The sequence below is a fragment of the Sarcophilus harrisii genome, chromosome 5, assembly GCF_902635505.1.
Source record: "Sarcophilus harrisii chromosome 5, mSarHar1.11, whole genome shotgun sequence".
In the NCBI taxonomy this organism is placed as follows: Eukaryota; Metazoa; Chordata; class Mammalia; order Dasyuromorphia; family Dasyuridae; genus Sarcophilus; species Sarcophilus harrisii.
The window spans coordinates 17,625,828-17,647,338 of NC_045430.1; the positions used below are offsets into that span (position 1 = coordinate 17,625,828).

A 21,511-nucleotide genomic window follows, 5' to 3' on the forward strand; every position below is an offset into this window, starting at 1 on the left:
AGAAGGGAGGAAGAGAAGAGGAAAGGAAGGAAAGAGGGAAGGAAGGAAGGAAGGAAGGAAGGAAGGAAGGAAGGAAGGAAGGAAGGAAGGAAGGAAGGAAGGAAGGAAGGAAGGAAGGAAGGAAGGAAAAGAGACAGGGAGAGAGAGAGAGGGAGGGAGGGAGGGAAGGAGGGAGAAAATATGCTTCAAACTGAGTGCCTCAGTTTGCTATCTGAAAGTGGGATTTTTCATCATGAACCCTTTGGATTATCACAGATCATTGTAAAGATCAGACTTGCTAATAATAAGTGATTTTCATTATAATATTGCTATTACTGTGTGCAGTGATTCTATTCTGCTCACTTCTTTTTCCATCAGTTTATATATCTTCTCAGATTTTTCTGAAACCATCTCTTTCATCATTTCTTATAGTATAATTGCAATATACATATATATGCATATATACATATATATATATATGCATGTGTATATATATATATTTTTTTTTTTCCTTTTCTCTTTGTGGTATAGACCTAATAATGGTAGTACTGAGTCAAGAGGTTGCTGCTGTTCAATCTTGTTTTATTCTTCATGACCTCATGGACTAGAGCACACCAGAGTTTCCTCTATATATGATCTCCCAAAGGTTAACTCCTCCTCTGAGAGAATGGGATTGTGGGATATCTCCCAGCATGCTCTCTGGCCCTAAGACCTTCAAGGGAGGTGTGAATTCAGATATCTCATACTAAACCCTGAAATTTCCCAAATGTGTGAACTCCAATGAGTACTTAAATACTTGTTGCTAATATGAGCTCTCTAAAGGTGTGAACACAAGCATTGTTTCTATCAGTTGTACTTAGTACCTTGTTTCAAGTTCTGGCCCATAACATCTTCTCTGGATCAGTTCAATCATACTGAACCAGGCTAAATTAGATAATTATTGTCTCTATCAACTCTAATGACTTAACATTATTTCTCAAAATATATCCGAGTTCAATATTTATTGTTTCTATAACACTATCCATCTCATCCTTTTGCCTTCAGTCTTTTCCAACATCAGAGTCTTTTCCAATGAGTCCCATCATCTTATTATGTGGCCAAAGTATTTAAGCTTCAGCTTCAGTATTTGACCTCCCAGTGAATAGCCTGAATCAATTTAAGTATTGACTTATTTGACCTCCATTGCTGTCTAAGGGACTCTCAAAAGTCTTCTTTAGCATGCAATGTGAAAGCATCAGTTCTGAGGCACTCAGCTTTTCTTATAATCTAACTCTCACAGTCATACATTGCTCCTGGAAAAAAACATGAATTTGACTATACAGTCTTGTGTTCACAAGGTAATGCGTCTGCTTTTTAATATGCTGTTCAAATTTGGGGTATACACTCTTTAATAATATTATTTCATCTATAGTTATAAATTTAACATTCTTTTGACCATAGAGTATTTACTTCTGAAAAGTCTAGGATGAATAAGCCAGGACCAAGAGAGCTGAAGGTAAAGAGCAGAAGGCCCTAAATAAAGAGGGAAGGACAGTTCATCCTAAATAATGTAAAAGAATCTGTGAACCAATTCTAGTTGAGGGGAATCTGTAGGACTTATTTATTCATCAGGTCTCAGAGGTACTTGTTGTAATAGTAGCAGCAGTAATTTATTATTAATTATTATTATTATTGTGTTTTCCATTGTGCCCATATCTTGTACATTCATAGTACTTCATTCAGTAAAATGACAGAATCAGTAGTAAAGGGAAAGGGAAGAAGTCTTTGAATTATATAGAATGAAAGGAAAGTTAAAACAAGAGGAAGGATGGCCTGAAAGTGTGTTTTGGTCACTTTAAACTAAATATTTGCATAATTTTTAATCTCAAGGGAAATGCCTTTCTTATCCATCTTTCTATTCTACTAACAAAATGGCCAGCTTCCTGTACTCACAGCTTCTAAATGTGACTCAGGCATATCCACTCACAGCCAGAAACTCACCAACCTATTCATTTCTCTTGGCAGCATAAATCCCTGCAAAGGGGACAAATGTCTACATAGTTAAGCTTCCGCCTGCCACTTTTACTAAACTGGTGACCTTTTCCATTTGGAGCCTGTGACAACAGCCTTTTAACCACCGTGACTCACCTGGGGTGTATTCATGCCATCCTGACATTAAAACCTTTGCCAGGAGATTTTCAGACTGCAGCCCTGCAATTTACCTAGGGCAATAGATATAGATATATATTTTTTCCCCCTTTTCCCCTATTTCTTCTCTAACTTTTCATTTCTCTTCTTCTTCTCCTTCTTCTGTTCTCCTTTTCTTCTACCTTTGTTTCCCCACATATACTTCTTTCTCTTCTTTGATTTCCCTTTCTCCATTTCCCCTTAAGCCCTTATACTATTTCCTCTTCCCCATCTTCACATTCCTCATTGTCCCCTTGTATTCTTTTCTTCCCCCTTCTCCTTGCTTCTCTTCCTCTTTTCCTCTTTCCTCTTCCCTTTGTCCTCTTTCTCTTTTCTTCTTTACCTTTTCTCACAACCATTTTTCTCTCTCTTGGGTTTTCTCCATCTTATTTTTCTATATATTTTATCCCTTTCTTCTTTCTCTTTCCATTCCCTTTCCCATTTGATCTTATCCCATGTCTTTTCTGAAAAGACAGAGAAACTTGGAATCACTCTAAATTCTAGATCTAACACTTTCTTTTTTTTTTTAATAACTTTTTATTGCCAGAACCCATGCCAGGGTAATTTTTTACAACATTATCCCTTGCACTCACTTTTGTTCCCACTTCTCCCCTCCCTTCCTCCACCCCCTCCCCCAAATGGCAAGCAGTCCTATACATATTAGATAGGTTATAGTAGATCTTAGATATAATATATGTGTGCAGAACCAAACAGTTCTCTTGTTGTACAGGGAGAATTGGATTCAGAAGGTATAAATAACCTGGGAAGAAAAACAAAAATGCAAACAGTTTACATTCATTTCCTAGTGTTCTTTCTTTGGGTATAGCTGCTTCTGTCCATCCTTGATCAATTGAAACTGAGTTATAGATCTAGCACTTTCAATCTACCTGATAATGGACCATATGATAGCTGTTATTATCCTTCAGATCCACTGAAAGGAACAGAGAGGGAAGGAAATATGAAGAACAGCTTTTTAGCAATGGCCTCCTTTAAGGCTATACCAAATTGTCCTAAAGTTTGCTGTGTTTGTGTAAGAGATTTCCACACATTCTTTTCTTGTCTCTAGATTATAAGATCTGAGATAAAGAGTTCCAAGGACCCTCAGAGACCATCTGACCTAATCCCCTCATTTTACAGGTTAAAAAAATCTCCTAGTAGATGATGATGGACTGGAATAGGGAGAGATTTTCCTGAGGCAGTGAAACCAATCAGAAGATTTTTGTAATAATCCATCATAAGATAATGAGATCTATAACCAAGGTGGGGGGGCAATACCAGAGGAGAAAGAGGGCAAATATGAGATATTATGAAGGTCAAACCAACAAGACTTGACAATAGATAGGATATGAGATTATAAATTTGAGTGAGAATTGGAAAGTGACACTAAGGTTGAAAACCTGAATGACTAGGAGGATGGTGTTATCTTCCACTGCAATAGAAATAGGAAGAGGCAAGGAGCAAGATAATGAGTTCAGTTTTGCATATGTTGAATTTAAAAGGTAGATGAGATGGTAAAGTTGAAATACCTAAGAATCAGCTGAGATGGAGATCAAAGATTAAGAGAAACATTAAGACTGGATAAGGATATCTGAGAATCTTCAAAATAGAGATGATCAGTGAATCCATAGGAGCTGATGTGATCACCAATGGAAGTAATATAGATGGTGAAGGGAAGGATGGAAAAGAAAGGAAAGAAGCATTGGGTATTACTTACTATCAGTGAATGTGACCTGAGTGGAAATCAAGGAATAGAGACTGAGAAAGACAATCTAAAAGATAAAGGGGGGACAGAGAGGCAGAGAGAAACAGACAGACAGATAGACAGAAGGGGACAAAAAGTAATAGAGACAGAGAGAAACAAAGAAAAAAATCAGAAACAAGAGACAGGCAGACTGTATCAGGTAACTACTTGAGGCAGGGAGGTCAATTAGAAAGCTTGTCTTTATTCTCAGAAGATGATCACTTGTACTAGGAATTCCTCAATTATGCTGTGACTGGCATGACAGTGAGGCTGGGTTACATGGCAACATGAGCGAATGCCACGGGGAATTTTGTTTATGCCTAATTCAGCTAAGGAGAATCACTTATCACCTCATTTATCAGTGTCAGTGACTCTCCTAGAATCTTGAAATCAAGTATTGGTTGTATCTATAGAGACAACCTCATATTGCAGGGGAAAAAAAATAATGTGATTTTGGACACCAAGAGATCAAAGCACTAATGAAAGCTGAAGTTAGAGAGAGAAATAAGAATTATATTTCATCGCTCTGCCTCAGTTTCCTTATCTGCAATATTATGCTGCCTGATTTATGCATCGACACATCAGGGAGCAAACTCTTCTATAAATGTGGTTTTGCCAGATAAACGAAAATCTAAATCTGCAAGTATAACAAATTTTGGAAGACGAATTTCAAGTCTCAAAGCTTTGTGTTAATTTAAATGTCAACCAGAAAGGAGGTGGTAAAGGAGGAAGGGGTAGACTCTGGAATTCATAGTTTTAAAAATGAATTTATTCTTAAATGAAATTATTTTTACATATAATTGGGGAAAGATAAAATACTGAAAAAAACTGTCAACTAGGTGCAATGAAAATATTTGAAAATCCCAAACTTGCCTGTTATTTTAGGATTATAGGAGCATAGATTTTGAGCTAGAAGGAACCTTAGAGATTCCCAGTCTCCTGATTTTACAAGTGAAGGGACTGAGGCAAAAAGACATTAAGATCCAATGCATAAATCTCTGACCTTGTGGAACTTCCCATTTATGTGGGATAAATGACATATGCATAAAGAACTTTAATAAAAAAATAATAGATAGCAAATTCCTGAAAGAATGGTATACTGTATGTTCTACTAGGTCTCTGGAGGGAGAGGTTATTGTTACTTGTAAGGATCTAGAGGACCAAGGATAGTGCTTCTCGGCAAGCTTCCCTCCTTATTCAATTCAAACATTCTGACTTTACATCTAGGACTTTAACTTTAACCCTAGATAGCAGATAATGGCTTGGAGGTTGGAATAGCTCCTTTGGACCAATGTTTTGGGAATTAAATATAAATTTCTGAAAAAACTGAACCAGGTTACTTTTTAAAAAATACTAGGCTATTAAAGCTAATATATCTAATACCTTTTATCATATATATAATATGTATATTTTATATGTGGATGTATATATATATATGCGTGTGTGTATGTGTGTATCTCTATCTCTCTATGTACAGAGAGACAGAGACAGAGAAAGACAGACAGACACACATACAGAGAGAGACAGAGAGACACAGAGAGAGAATAACAAGAGTGCTAGGTGGCTTAATGGATAGAGTGCTGGGCCTGAAATTAGAAGACTTATCTCCTGAGTTCATACATGGTCTCAGACATATTCTAGCTGCATGACCTGGGAAAGTCACTTAACCCTAATTTGTCTCCGTTTCTCCATCTGTAAAATGACCTGGAGAAGGAAATGGCAAACCACTATGGTATCCTTGCCAAGAAAACCCCAAATGGGGTCAAAAAGAATTGAATATTACTTTAAAAGAAACAAAAATACAAAGGGGAAGATTGAACTCAGATCTTCAAGTACAAAAATTCTTGTAAATCCAAAAGTATTTTTAGCCTTTCTTAATAGGAAAGCTAATCTATAAATCCAAAATATTCTTAGAGAACAGAAAAGAATTCTTCATTAATATCTTTGAGCAGAATGCCTGAATGATGTAAACAAAGGATGTTTTGAAAATAAAACTTAAAAAACATTCAAGCAATCCAGATGGGTTAAATTTCTACTTGACTCTAGGCCAATATTATTTCCCTGATATAATAGCCCCTGCCTGAGAAGGGCTGCCTGCTGCAAAGTAACTGGGGAGTATAGTGTGATAAAAGCCAGCTTGGAAAGAAGCCCAAGAGTCTTGCATTCCTCTGTAGATTTTCCCATTTCCTTAGACCAAAGATCATGAAAGGAAGAAGAGAGAAATCATTATTTGAAACTGAGGCAAGAGTTTTAGAGCCATAAATTAAGTTAATGCGGACTCACTCGAGGCTGGCTAGAAGAAAATTTGCTCTTGGTACTTGGCAGATGGAAACATTAACAGGATGTTTATTGGATTTTTCGATGTTTTTTTTTTCCCTGAGTTTCAGCCCCCTCTCTTTCTTTCCTCCTTAAAATGACTGTTAGAACATGATACCCATTGGGGTACTACATTTAGGACTCTCAAATACTCTCCTTAGCATTTCAGAACAAGTTCTGTATCAGAAATGCAGCTGGCATTAACTCAGAAAAGCCCTCTCTTCATTGACTCAGCCCTGTCTAATGGTACCCTCAGTACCACTGGAGAAACCAGGTCTCCTGACTGCAGGCTAGGAGGCCTTGTAAATTGAGTTATTACATTAAAAAAAAACTTTGCAAATTCAAAAAACTAAGGATGAAAAGGCATCAGGTGGCAGGAATCCTTCAAATTTAGGAAAGGCCAGTCAATAGGAGAATCATACTGGTAAGTTGAAGGCATATGTGATCTTTTTTCTTTCTTCTGTCCTTGGCAAAGGAAAAAAATCCAGATACAGGAGTCCTGAGAGTTCAGGGACCCACCCAGAGGTGCAAAAAAGACGACCTTTTTGAAGATGAATGGAAAACAATCCTAGAGAAGCCTCTGCTTCCATTTGAAAAGAAAGCCAAAGGCAGAGTCTTGAACTCCATGTGAATCTCAGTTGAATTGTACAGAATCCTGAGGGATTCATTAATAAGTTGAAAGCAGAAGAAGCTAGAGAAAAATGTCAGTCACCTATTTACTTATGATAGTTGGGGGCCATATATGGGTAAGGGGTAGAGAGGGCTAGCAAATCTGGTCAGGGATCCTAGAGCTGAGGGCAAGTCACAGGGAAGTTAAAGGAGGTTTGTGGCGAGTCAGATTTTTTAAAAAGTATTCTTTTCAAATTCAAAGATAGAGCTAGATTATGTGATAATTGATCATCTCTGAAGTGAGTAAGGTTTTAAAATGTGATTATTTAGTTAGTTTTTCAGTCATATCCATTTTGATGCTCTTTGGAGTTTTCTTGGCAGAGATACTGGAGTGGTTTGCAATTTCCTTTTTCAGCTCATTTTACAGATGAGGAAACTGAGGCAAACAAGATGAAATGACTTGCCCAGGGTCTCACAGCTAGTAAATATTTGAGCTCAGATTTGGACTTCCTGCAGCACTCTATACACTGTGTCACTTAACTGCCTTAGTATTCCATTACATCTGCATTTATATCTTATATAAATATAATTTTCTTTTGTATTTATATTTTGTTTTGATTGATAGAAAGGGGGAGGGAGCACAAGTAGATAGAAAAGGAAATTATTAATTCTGACTGTTAATCACACCTATCAGTTAACAAAAGCCTGGCCTGGTTCCTTAAGTTATTATAATATAAAAGAAAGAGCTCTTGACTATAATAGGACCAATTGCTCAGTTACTCATCATTTCTGTGGCTTTGGGCAATCTTCACTAATTTAAGACATATTTACTAAGCCATTACTGTGGATTTAAAAAAAAACAGGTTCTGCTCTCAAGAACCTTACATTTTACTGATGGGATATAACAAATAAACATATGCTCAGAAATCTGAGGATCAAGAAAATACTAAAAATGAGTAAGAAATGAGAAAAGAACCTACATGTACAAAAAATATTTATAGCAGCCTTTTCATTGACAATAAATATATTGGAAATTGCTCATCAAATGGGAAATGGCTGAAAAAATTGTGGTATATTACTGTAACAGAACACTATGATGCAATAAGAAATGACAAACAGGCAAGATTCAGAAAATTCGAGCTAATGAGAAGTAAAATGAGAAGAACCAAGAAACCAATGTACATAGAATCAGCAACATTATTATGTGATATTCAACCATAATTGATTCAGCTCTCCTCGGCAATACAATGATCCAAAGTACAAGTACAAAGGGCTCACAAAAAAATGATATCCATAACCAGAACTGATTGACTCAGAGTTTAGACCGAAGCATTTTTTAAAAATTTACTTTATTCTTTGTTTTTTTTCTTTTGATCACTTTCTTCTATCACAGCTGTGACTAACATGAAAATGCATTTTACATGATAGCATATGTAAAGCTATATCAAACTGCCTATCATCTTCTCAAGAGGGAGAGGAGAGAGGGAATGAAGAAAAAAATTTGGAACTCAAAATCTTATAAAAATGAATACTAAAAATTTTCTTGGCATGTGCTTGGGAGAGGGGAGAATAAAATATTATTTTTTTAAAGAAGGTAACATTCTACTGGGAGAATGGAAAGAGTGAGGCATACAATATGTATATGGAGAGACAAGACCTATGATTTCATTAATATAATAAACTCCAGGTGAAGAAAAAATAAAAATGAGCAGGATTATAAATGGAGACCACAAGCCGAAGCTTAGAGGAAAGTAGAGAGAGTCTAAGAGGTGAATATAATGCAGGGAAGCATTCTAGGCAAAGTGACCCCGCAAAGACAGTATAGTGCAACATGGAATGGGGAGCCCAGGAAAATGCAAACATACCCACTGTATTTAAACACAGATTGCAGGAAGAGGAACATTATGAAATATGTCTCTAAAAGTTGGGCTGGTCTTTTTTTTAATTAGCTGATGTTAATGTTCAGATACTTTTTGTATCCTGTTGCTGAAAATTTTTTTGCAATTTATTTTTAGTACATCAAGTTACAATAAAGTTATTACTTATATAGGGAAAAAAAGATGGACTGGAGCTATATTGTGAAGGGTTTAAATGTTAGATGGAGAATTTTGCATTTTATTCTTTTGTTGTTATTTATCCTTCACAAATCCAGTGAACTTTTATCCACTTTAATAATTCCATATTTAATAGTTTTTTTTTTTAAATCTCTCTTCCATTGGGTTTTATAACACTATCATTCTTTCTCTACCCCTCAAACTAATCATTCATTTTTTCTTGGGTCAAGGTGCATATATAACTATGGTTGATTAGACCAATATGAGCTTGGAAGACTCTTCCACAGCTGGGTTACAAATAGTCCTTATGAACATTTGGAATGGAGATGGTTCTAGATTTGTGCATCTTGAATTTCTCTTGAGCTCCTAGCTTTTCTTTGATGAAGGCACACCATGCTGGATAGTCCTGTACCAGTGCCTCCCATGTCTTACAATTGATACTAAAATTTTTCAGAGAGACCTGAAAGTGTCCTTATTAATCACTTCTTCTGACTTCCATGTGAGCACTTGCCTCATATGGGTTCTCCAAAAATTAGTCTTATAGCTAAATGTATGTTTAGCTTTCAGAGCAATGTGGTCAGCCCATCAGAGTGGTATTCTCTATAGTAGAATTTGAATTTTTGGCAGTTCAGCCCCAGAGAGGCCCTCAGTATGTTTTATCCTAGAGGCAATAGGAGGTTATTGAAGTTGATGTAGATTTGGTTTCTAGGAAGATAATTTGTAAATTGTGTAGAAGGTAGATTAGAGATGGGGGTCTGGAAGTTTATGTCCAGTTAAGAGGTAGCTGCTTAAGGAAAAAGACTGGAGTTGAGTTTTTGAGATGCTGTGTGTTGTGACTGACAGAACGCTAGAGCTGGCGTCAGCTAGACTTGAATTCAAATCCAGGGTCATGTGCTTACTGGTCGTATGTCTCTGGGTAAGTCATTTAAGCCCTTTTGCCTCATTTTCTCACCTGTAAAATGAGAATAATAACAATATCTACCTCCTAGGACCATTATAAGGATAAAATGAGATTAGATTTTTTAAAGTACTTTGAGGGCTTAGAATGCTATATAATATATATGGTAGATCATGTTATCATCATCATTATTAAAATGGAATGGATTTGGGATATGCTAATGGCCCAAGCAACACTATCAAGTTGTAGACTGCTGTTCTTACTACACACACACACACACACACACACACACACACACACAAGTCAATAATAGCCTCTAGGGTGTTGACTTTATAAAGTCAGGTCGATAAAGTCATGAGAACCACAATGATCCAGTGCTTGTGTGGCATACACAAAATAATTTTCAGATAAGGTTAGAAAAACACAGTTTAAAGGCCCATCACCCATGAACTAAGTTGTAGTTAGAGATGTTGTAGGGGGAAAGTAGAAGGGAGAATGGAAGGTTAGAATTGCATATAAGGGAAAGAACACTCATAGAAATACTGCTTTTGAATCCTCTAAGGATTGGTTAAATTCCTTCCTACCATTTTCCTTCTTATAGATATTTGTTGGGATCAACAGTCACACCCACACTCATTCCAGGAATGGATTTTCTTTTGCAAAATTTAGTAAATGGCAAACTGACATTGTTCTCTTTTCTTCATTATAATGCTAACTAGCAATCTGGCCATCATTCCTCTAAGTACTTGATAGTTATTAATGTCCTTTAACCTCTAGTACATTATCCACATTTCCTTTTTACAAATAAGGAAAGTGAGATTCAGAGAGGTAGTAATTTGCCCAAGATCAAATGGAAAGAAAAAATGCGTAACCCAGTTATTTTTTATCTCTATGTATGATATTCTTTCTAGGACTCAATTGTTAAAGTATCATGGAGTTATAAGTAAGAGGAAAATGACCCTAGAATATGTTTTTTAGGGATCAGCTAGTCTTTATCTTGCTCTAGCTTCTATTGGTAGAATTTCATCAGCACAGAATGAATATGAGCGGGCTCTCTAGAACATTCCCTTCATTTCTCTGTTGTCCATCCAACTGGTTCTTTATCATCCAACCTATTACTGTACCTTTAGTATCATCAAACCTTTTGAAAACATTCCCAGAGAGAATCAGGATGTTAATCAAGCCAGTGAGCTTAGAAACTTAGAAACCCACATGTGAAACCTTCTCATGAAAAGAGTATTGAATTCAGAATCACAAAACACAAGTGAAGATCACTACTCTGTATTAGCTATATGATTGATATTAGGGAAGTGAGATATCACAGGACTTCAGTTTCCTCATCTGTAAAATAAAGGGTTTGGACAGGATGAACTCTTAAGTTGCTTTCCAGCTCCATGTCTCTAGATCCTATGGTTATCTGAATAATCCAGCCATAGACCAAACTGTATTTTACATGATAATCAGTCATCCACTTAGCAGCACTTTGTTATCTTCCTTGTTGCCATATAGGTACCAACATCTTTCAATCCACAACTTTCACTTGGAGGAGGAGAGGAAATAGGGGTAATAACAGTAATAGTAGAAGAAGAACAATTATAAGAAGTAATAGTAATGGCAGCAGCAGTAATAATGGTAATAGTAGTCATAACAACAACAGAAGAAGAAGAAGAAGCAGTAGCAGTAGTAGTAGTAGTAGTAGTAGTAGTAGTAGTTTTCCATCTCCTTGTCTCTGATCCTATGGTTTTCTGAATAATCCAGCCATAGACCAAACTGTATTTTACATGATAATCAGTCATCCACTTAGCAGCACCTTGTTATCTTCCTTGTTGCCATGTAGGTACCCACAACTTTCACTTAGAGGAGGAGAGGAAATAAGGGTAATAACAGTAATAGCAGAAGAACAATTATAAGAAGTAATAGTAATGGCAGCAGCAGTAATAATGGTAATAATAGTCATAACAACAACAGAAGTAGTAGTAGTAGTAGTAGTAATAAAAGTAAGAGTAGTAGTAGTAGTAGAGGAGGAGGAGGAGGAGGAGGAGGAGTAATAGTAGTAGTAGTAGTATCAACAGTAGTAATAGAAGTAATCAGCAGCACCAAAAGCACCAATAGTAATAGTAGCACCAGTAATTTTACTACTAGTAGTAGTGATAATAATAGTAATAGAAGTAATACTATTAGCAGCAATAGTGAGTAGTAGTAATTGCAATAGTAGTAGTAACAATAGTAGTCATAGAAGTAAGAATAGACTGGATGAACTCTAAGTTGCTTTCCAGGTCTATTTCTCTGGTCCTATGGTCATTTGAATTATCCATTATCTAACTTGCTGCCATGTAGATACCATTATCTCTCAACCCACAACTTTCATTTGTAGGGGAGGGGAAAAAGTAGTAGTTACAGTACCTCATTTTACAGATGAAGAAACTGAGGCAAATACAATAAAGTGACTTGTCTTCATAACTCCAGACCCTTGTTCTTTCCACTTAGTTAGCCCAGTACTGTGATATATAGTCAGCCCTTAATAAATACTTTTATTCATTCTGGAAATGGACAAGATTGATATGTACAAATTTAGATGGCTACTCACCCAGAAAATAGATTTGCCATGTCAGAATCCAGATGGAAATCTCAAATTAGGAAGGTTTCCTTCAGAGAGGAAGATTTCTCTGACTATAAGGTATCTAGTAAAGTTTGTCTAGCAGGTCCCTTCCAGATCTAAATCTCTGATCCCCCACAGGCTTGCCTAGGCTTTCAACAACTACACATTCAGAAGTGGTACCCAGAGCCCTCTGATTAATAATCTTTATGTCCATACCTAACCTGGTCCTAGCATACTCCTACTGATTTCACGGTCACCTTCCTGCTGAGCATCGTCACGCTGATTATCCACTGACAGCTCAACCTTGGAAAGTCATGGACAAATCACATTTCTTCCAAAAAAACCCAAACCAAAAAATCTTAGCCCTTCTTGATGATTATTCATGGGGCCCCAGTGCCAAACTCCTAATTCAAGATATTCCATGACAGCTAAGTGATGCACAATGGAAAGAAAAAGCATTGGGTCTAGAGACAGGCAAGCCTTCCTTTAATCCTTAGATATTTCCTAGCTGTGTGACTCTGGGTAAGCCATTTAACCCCTGTCTGCCTGGATTTCCTCAAATGTCTGCTGGGGATAATAATATCCCTTCCCTCCCAGAATTGTTGAGAAGTTCAATGAGATAATATTTGAAAGTGCTTACCACAGTATCTGGAGCACAATAAGTGATTAATAAATGCTTATTCTTTTCCTTTACTGTGTGGCTCCAACTTTGATTTCCATATACTATTCCCTTTCACCCTGGTTACAAGGGATGACTGATTTTCATCCCATGGATCTAGATTTCCATCATGCTCCCAATCCACTGTGATATGGGACATTAGAGGACCTCTCTGGGCTCAGTTCTTTATACTGTGAAACAAAAGGGTCAGATGTCCATAATGGAAAACATTCGGATATCATGTGGGGCTTCCTCTTACAAAGCAGCAAGAGTCCTACTTGACTTCCACAGCTGGGATGGGAGGATGCTATCATGATGGCAAGGTAGAAGCTAGGGCCAGCTCTTTTTCCCTAGTCTGGCTGTTAGCAATGATGTATGAATAAGCCAAGATGACAGCTTCATTTTCATAAGTTAACTTGCGCCTGGAGTAACAAAGAGGGAGAGACACGCGCTTAATCATAACTTGGGGCCCTACACAGAAAACAATGACAAAGGCTTTTTCGTTAGTCATGGTGCTTTATTGCCATAACTCTGAAGAAGGCGAGACAGCCAGGAGAGAATATTGAACAAGCCGCTCATTGTGGCAGCCCTTAGCATCTCCTGGAGAGGATTCCTCCCGGCTTCTGCCTCTTAATGAGATTGTAGTCAAAAGATTCCTTTACATAATAGGTATTACTACAAGAAGAAGCAAGATGCTAGACTGGAAAGGACAGGGATTAACCTGTCACCTCTGAGAACAGCCATAGAGTCTGTATATGTTAGCTACCATCTCTGCCATAGAACATAAGTTCTTTGAGAGTAGGAAGTATTTTTGTTTTTGTTTTCTTTATGTTCCCATCACTTAGCATAGTGCCTAGCAAAAGTGGCTAATTAATGTATATTGATTGATTGCTAGATACTTGATATCTCCCCTGCTCCCATAAGTTCTTTGTGCTCAGGTCCTAGACCTGATTTTGTCACTAAGAATGGTTCCTAGGACATCGTAGACACTTAAATGTTTGCTGTTGTTGTCTCCCCTGATAAAGTGGAAGCTCCTCGAGGACAGAGCCTGTTTTGTCTTTATCTTTGTCTTCCCTGGTACATAGCAGGCATTTAATGAATGCCCACTGATTGATCCACTCTGAGATATAACGGAATTTGTATTCTTTTTAGATTCTAGAAATATCCTGACTATGGCAGAGAATATTGGAACTATCTCTTTAAAGCCATTTCTCCATCATTCTACTTTAAGAGGCACAGTGGCTGTTCGCCACAACCACTGTTGATGATTGGTTGGTTAGCTCATGGTTTTTGTGGTTCATCAAAACCTCCAAATTCTTTTTTTCTTGGGATGTCTTTCTCATTCTGTTTTTTTTCTTGGTAATTGTTCATTTAAAAACTATTGATATCACAGTATAAATTGTTTTCCCATTCTTCCCTCTTCACTCTGAATTAATTCATACAAATCTTCCCAGATCTCTCTGAAGTGGGGGTCCAAATCCCATCTAGTGTGCTAGCAATTGGACTTGGAGTCAAGCGAATCTAGATTCAAATCTCACTAGTTGTATGAGCCTGGGAAATCACTTAACTTCTCTATGCCTTGGTTTCCTTAGCTGCACAATAGGAAAGGGATTCATTGGCCTCTAAGATCATTTCTAACGCTAAATCTACAATTGTATACTTAGATGGGATATGTAAATTGGATCTACCAAGATCATCTCTCTAGAGCTGGTTGCAGCTTTCCTAGAAAGACAGCTTAGTCTTTTTGTACTTGAAATAGTTGTTAATCCACTCCATTTGGAAATTTTTGGTCACCCATTGGGTTGTTTCACATTGTAATTGGTTTGGAGTATGAGTATATGTATGTGTTGCTGTGTGTGTGTGTGTGTGTGTTTAAGAAAGAGAAGGGAAGGAGAGATTCAGAGAAAGGGAAAGAGACAGAGACAAAAATAAAAAGACAGAAGGAGAAGGGGAAAGAAGGAATGAGAGTAAGAGGAACAGAGAGATGGTGGGGGGCAGGGAGAGAAAGCTTATGAAAGTGATCAGATAAAATGATACAATGGATGGCGTATTTTCTTTCTGCACCTCTAATTTATGCATTTGTGCTGGGATAATAATTTAGCTCCAGGCTCAATAAATTGATCAAATAAATTATACCAACCTCACACACCATCATTTCACTGAGCTGTCATTGAGCTGAAGAGATGCTATATCACATGGTATAGTATTCCAGGATAAAGGTGGAAGGATGGCACTGTTTCATTTGCATTCATTGGATCTAGGACTTCAGATTGCTCCCAGCTCCTTCCCTGTGCTTTCTAATCTTCCCTATTTGTAGAATTCTTTTCTTCATCTTCTCAGTTGCACCATCTTTATAATCGTTTAGGTTTATAACTTTGGAGTCATCTTCAAGTTTTTGCCTCACCCTTAATCCTATACCCATATTTATTTAGTGACTTATTAAATCTCCCTCTTCTGCATCTTACCCATCCACCCCTTCTCTCCATCTGCACAGTCACAATCTCAATCAAGGTCTCCATCACTTATAGCATGGATCATTGTAACATCTTCCTAATTTGTCTCCCAGAATTATGACTGTCTTCATTCCAATCCATCTACCAACCAGTTAATAAACTTTATATTCTTGAAGCACGGGGCTGTCACTCTTGTTTAAGAATTTTGAGGGGCTTTATATAGCTTTTGTGATAAAAGACAAATTCTTCTTATCACAGAGCCAACCACTCATAGTAAGGCTTCAAGTTACCTTTCTAGACCTGTTTCAACTCTATTCCTAGTTCTGTTTACTAGACCCATACAAGTCATTCTATCTCCCATCTCTGCTTTTATACAGACAGTCCATCATGCCTTTAATGTTGTTCCACCTCACCTTCATCTCTTGAAAGACTGAACTCCTTTCAATGCTTCTCCCCAGGTCACTTTCCATACAAATATTGTCATGATGACTTCAATCTGTCCTCTCTCTTCCCACCCAAGTTACTTCATAAGCACAGTACATTTACTTATCTTTATTCTTGTTATTTCTTCCCAATTTGAGTACAAGTTTCTTGAAGGATATTACTATGTCTTGTTTGTCTTTGTATGTCAATCACATAGCACAGTGTTTTACATATAGTATTATTGAATAATTATTGAATCAACAAATGGACACTGTTATGGTAACCTTCTGGGTCCTGGAGGAGATGGTTATCTTAGATTGTAGAAGAATAGGTATGTATTTGAGGATATATAGCATAAAAAAAAAGATGTTAACTTCATGTCAAGAGATGGTTTGGAGTACATAATATCATGAATTAGGGATTTTAAAAGACCTTAGATAGAAATAATTTATTTTTTTAAGAATGGGGAAACTGAGGCTTTGAGAGTAAAGTGACTTACCTCTAGATAATAAGCATGAGAAATGAGATTCACATCCTGGTCCTCTAACCAGAGGCAGCTAGAGGGTGCCATAGTACATAGAGCACCCAGTCTATAACCAGAAATTCTTTTTACTGAGTTCAAATCTGGCCTCAGACATTTTCTACCTATGAGACCCTTGGAAAGTCACTTAACATAGTTCAGTTTCTTCATCTTTAAAATGAGAAGAAAATGGAACTACTCTTGTATCTTTGCCAAGAAAACCCCATATTGGGTCATGAAGAGTTGAACACAAAGGAAAATGACTGAACAATGGAACCAATGCCAATATGGATTTGGATCTATCATGTGACACATTTTTATGATCAGACCTCCTGGTCTTCATTTCCCTCATCTGTATAATTAAGGACCTTGACTAGGATCTCTCATCTTCTTTCCTCTCTGAATTTATGATCTGGTGATCCCATCACTCCCATCCTATTGCTTTTTCTACAATGTATAATGACATTTCTCGCAGTCATGAAGAAGTCTCTTCCTTTCTATAACCCTTAGTTTCCTTGTCTCTAAATGCTGATAAGATACTTGCTTTCCCTGCCTCAGGGAAATAAAAAAAGCAAAACTGCAAATTGTCACAGAAATGGACCCTATAATTGTTACACATTAAGATCTCATCTCACTGTCCGAAGATTGTCATGGTTTATGAAAATGAGATAGGGGGGGGGGGGACTTTGTAATTTCAAAACACTTGATGAGATTGAGCTAGTGTTGCTTGTTGTTGTTGTGTGGTCTGCACCTGTAATTTCATCAAATGAGGAAGTCTGCCATGTGACCCCTTCTCCACATCTTAAAGTTATAAAGAATAGCCTTTAGCTTCAGAAACGATGTGATATACTCAATCATGACTCACACAGAGAATAAGATTTGTTTTTGTTGTTGGGTCATTTACTCTTTGTGTGACTGACCCTTTTGAAAGTTTCTTGGCAAAGATACTGGAGTAATTTGCCATTTCCTTTTCAGTTTAAAGATGAAAGAATTGAGGTAAATAGGGTTAAGTGACTTGCTCAGGGTCACATAGCTATTACGTATCTGAGGCCATATTTAAACTCAGGTCCTCCTGTCTCCAAATCAGTTACTCTATCCACTCTACCCTGTGCCACCTAACTGCCTATAGGTTTCATAGGTTGGATTTAAATCCAGGTTTTCCTGACACTGAAACTGGCTATCCTTCTACTACCTGATATATTTGTTATTATTGTTATTATTACTAGGAAAATAATAATTATTTTCCTAGTCTCTCCTTTGCTAATATTTTTCCATTCTTCTTACTTATATAGGTCAACAGGTTTTGGGCTTGGTGGAGAACCAGAGTGATTGGTACTTGGGAAACCTATGGAAAAATCACCGACCGTGGCCTGCCCTTGGGAGGGGCTACAACACAGGTAGGCCCCAAGATTCTCAAGATATTCACAGTGCATGAGGCCATGTCTTAAAAGTTTATTTTGCATCTCTTTGTATCATGATCCTGCAGTCCAGACACTGTTATTGAATTTGAAGCTAACTTGGACATTCAAAATTGTCTATTCCAACTGTTTCATTTTTTACTTCTGAAAAAAATTGAAGCCCAGAGGCAAAAGAAGCTTTATAGTGTCATTGAATTATATAATTAAAGGTAAAGGGAGTATTATAGACCATCTAGGTGAACCACTTTATTTTCCAGATTTAAAAAAAAAACTGAGAAAGAAAGAGAAAGAGACTTTATGTGATTATTGTGTCATAGATTTAGCTTTATAGCCATGATTTTATGATTCTTATATATCACTATTAGAAAATACAATACCTTGTTCATAGTAGGTGCTGAATAAATGCATGTTGGATTAGAATGAATTGAAATGGATGATTGATGACAGACTCTACTTTGGATTCTGAACCTCAGCCCCTATTCAGCCCTTGATTTTTCCATTCTTCCAATAGGCATTCTGAATTCACCCAAGAAAGGGCAGGCGTACATGACACTCTAGATGGCAAATTTGCTCCTCTTTGGTAGATGAGATTACAACATGATGTGAGTCAGAAAAAAAACCAGAGCCAGATTCATCTTCAAGTTGAATGCATGTACTTCATGCTTTTGTCCAGAAGTATATGAGTTTATCTCACTGTACTGAATGAGTTAGGTTGGTCACATGGAAGAGTAGCTAGAACCACATAGTTGGAAGGCAGGAAGACTTGAATCCATATACCAATTTTAGTACATAATAACCATGTGATCTTGAGCAAGTAGCTTAACCTTCTACCTATGGTTCCTAATTTATCAAATGGGTGGGTTTCTAAGGTCCCTTCCAGTTCTAATGCTACAGTGCTATGGGCCTGTTTTATTTCTGAAAAATTGTGTGCTAATTATATCTATCTCAGGCAAATCATATTAAGAGTGATATCCATTTAAAGGGATTTCTGTAATTCCTTTTTAAAGCAAATTTATTCCCTTAGTTATTTTTTTTTTGCTTGTTTTTCTCTTTTTCCTGAAATGAACTGTTTTCATAAAGCAGGAGGCACCCACCTTTTGTTAGGGAGGGAAACCTAGAATGAACCTTAGAAGAAACATTTATTTTCTTTCTTCAGCAGCAATAGTAGCAGAAAATGTCAGATAAAGATATACTGCCTTGCCTCCAGGACAACAGCATTGGGGTCAGAGCTGTCCTCTTAAAACAAAACCAAAAAAAAATTGGGGCATCAATTCAGTTCACCAGGAGGTGGAAAAGGATGCTGTGTAAGTGGCAATTTATTGTATCTGATGAGACACCCTTCCCTCCCTCGGTGGGAGGAAAATGCAAGGAAGGTACCAGGTGGGAGACAAAGGCACATACCCCTGCATCTAAATTACCTCTGCTGTACACTTGATATGCCATTGTGCCTGAGTTACTTCCCTCTCTACCGATAACAAACGGGCAGAGCACATGGCAGAAGCTCTTTTTAAAGTGATGTGTCCATTTGAATAACCCGGTGACACTGAGTAGTCATTACAAAGGGATTTATGCTGCCTCGAAAGGGATTGGGTTTGATGAAGGGGATTTGTTATTAGAGAAAAGAATAGGGCTGGACTTCTCAAGATGAGACAGCCTGGGCTGTAGATTTTCATGGACAGTTTGGAAATTATTCTTCATATTCTGCAGAAACACCTCAGTCACCTGCAAAGTCTAACCACATGACTTCCTCCTTGTCTACAAGGGATGTCAACAGAGGGGTTTGGTTATAGTGGAGAGAAAACCAGATGTGGAGTTCCAAGACACTTTCATGACCTATTTCTACTGTTGTACCATTTGCATGACTTTAGACAAGTCACTTAATTCCCATTAAATCTCAATTTCTTCAAGTACAAGTAGAGAAAACAATAATTACAGAACTGATTTCAGAGAGTGGCTACATGAATCAACTAAAATGTATGTGAAATGTTTTGTAACCTTAAAGGGATACATATGTGTTTATGTGTATGTACAACTTCCCATGTGTCTCAGTACTTATGATATTCTTCATTTCTTGAAGGAGAATCTTTCTCTCTAAATCTGGTACTTTCTACGCTGCCCAGAACATTTTATTCTAGCAAAATGTGAGATTTAATCATGAGAGGATGTGCTGTGATGTATAATATTCTACTACATTTGTGTATCCCAGTTTATGTGGCCATTCCCTAATCTATGGGTATCTAATTAACTTCTAGTTCTTTGCCACCATGGAAAGTGCTGATAAAAACAATTTGTTATATTCAGGGCCTTTTATTTTAGCTTTGACCTCTATGAAGTGCATCCCTGGTGAGGGAAATCTTTGGGACAAAGGTTGGTACTTGGAATCACTTTCCTCACGTAATTCCAAATTGCTTCTTGGAATGGAGGGACCATTTCACCCATCAACAATTCTTTTGTGTACCTACCTTTCCACATCCCATCCTTTGCAACCTTTGCCAGTTTCCTATGCATGAGGTGAAACCTCAGGTTGTTTCAGTTTGTATTTATCTCATTAATGATGATTTGAAGCAATCTTTCCAGTGTCTTCTAATAGTCTGCAATTCTGTTGAGAATTGTGTATTCATATCCTTTGACTGCTTATCTATTGGGGAATAGCTTTCATGATGGCTTTCAAAGGGCCATGTAAATAAGTTATTGTTATTATTACCTACCTGTCAGGGTCATTCTGGGAATCGAGTGAAATAATGTATACCAAATGCTTTGGAAACCATAAAGCCTGACATTAATGTGCACTGCTATTATTTTATGATCTTGGGCTTTAGCACTTGAAAAAGACCTTAAGTAGTGCCTGCATTTTACAGAAGAGGAAACTGAGATTCTCAGTTTGTTCAAGGTGATCCCTTGTAGCAGAGCTAAAATTTGAACCCTGGTCATGTGTCTAAATTCAATGCTCTCTGCTACTCTGATCATGTTATTTGGTTGGAATATAACATTCAATAATGAGAGAATAGGATATGATTGACAAGAGTCCCCCAGACACAACTACCAAACTATAAGATTGCCAGCAGAATTCCTTAGAAGTCAACAAGGACCTTCAGACTGGAGAACCTAATAGGGCACTTCTCTAAATCATATATTTAAAAATATCAAATCAAATACACAGGATTACAAAAAAGACCAACTATACTAAAATACAGTTCTCAATTTTTTTCTAATAAATATGTGCATGGACCTCAGTTTCGAGAACTCCCAATGTAGCGTATCCCTCTTTTTTGCAGAGGAGAAATATTGAAGCCCAAGGAAAGAGTACTGCTTACCAAAGAATACTTAGTTGTAAGTACAAGAGCCACAATTAGCCCACAGGCTCTCTAGCTCTGAATCCCCTGTCTTATCTATTCTATTACATTGCCTCTCCCTGTCTGCTGCTACAAAACTGGGATACACAAAAAGAGCTGACTGGGATTTTGCATGTTTATGCTTTCTTCTGGATGATGAGCATAGTGAAGCCCTGGTAGAAAATGGCATTTGCCTTCATAGATGACATGACCTTCCCTTGCCATTGCTGTCTGAGCTCATAGAGAGGTCCAACTCACCTCCCTCTTGTCATGCTTTGAGCCTTAACTTTTCTTACTTCCTTCTTGGGTGAACTTGGAAGACAAAGAGAAGAATCAGATCATCCC

At 37.2% G+C, this 21,511-nt stretch overlaps 1 protein-coding gene across 1 annotated transcript in view; it reads left to right on the forward strand.

Moving 5' to 3' along the window:
- The window catches only part of LARGE1 (LARGE xylosyl- and glucuronyltransferase 1), a 566,453-nt gene that overhangs the window by 417,471 nt on the left and 127,471 nt on the right, over window positions 1–21,511 (forward strand). Inside the window, exon 7 of the mRNA XM_003771101.4 lies at window positions 17,709–17,813. Coding sequence (XP_003771149.1) covers window positions 17,709–17,813 — 105 coding nt within the window. The remainder of the gene's footprint in view (window positions 1–17,708; window positions 17,814–21,511) is intronic.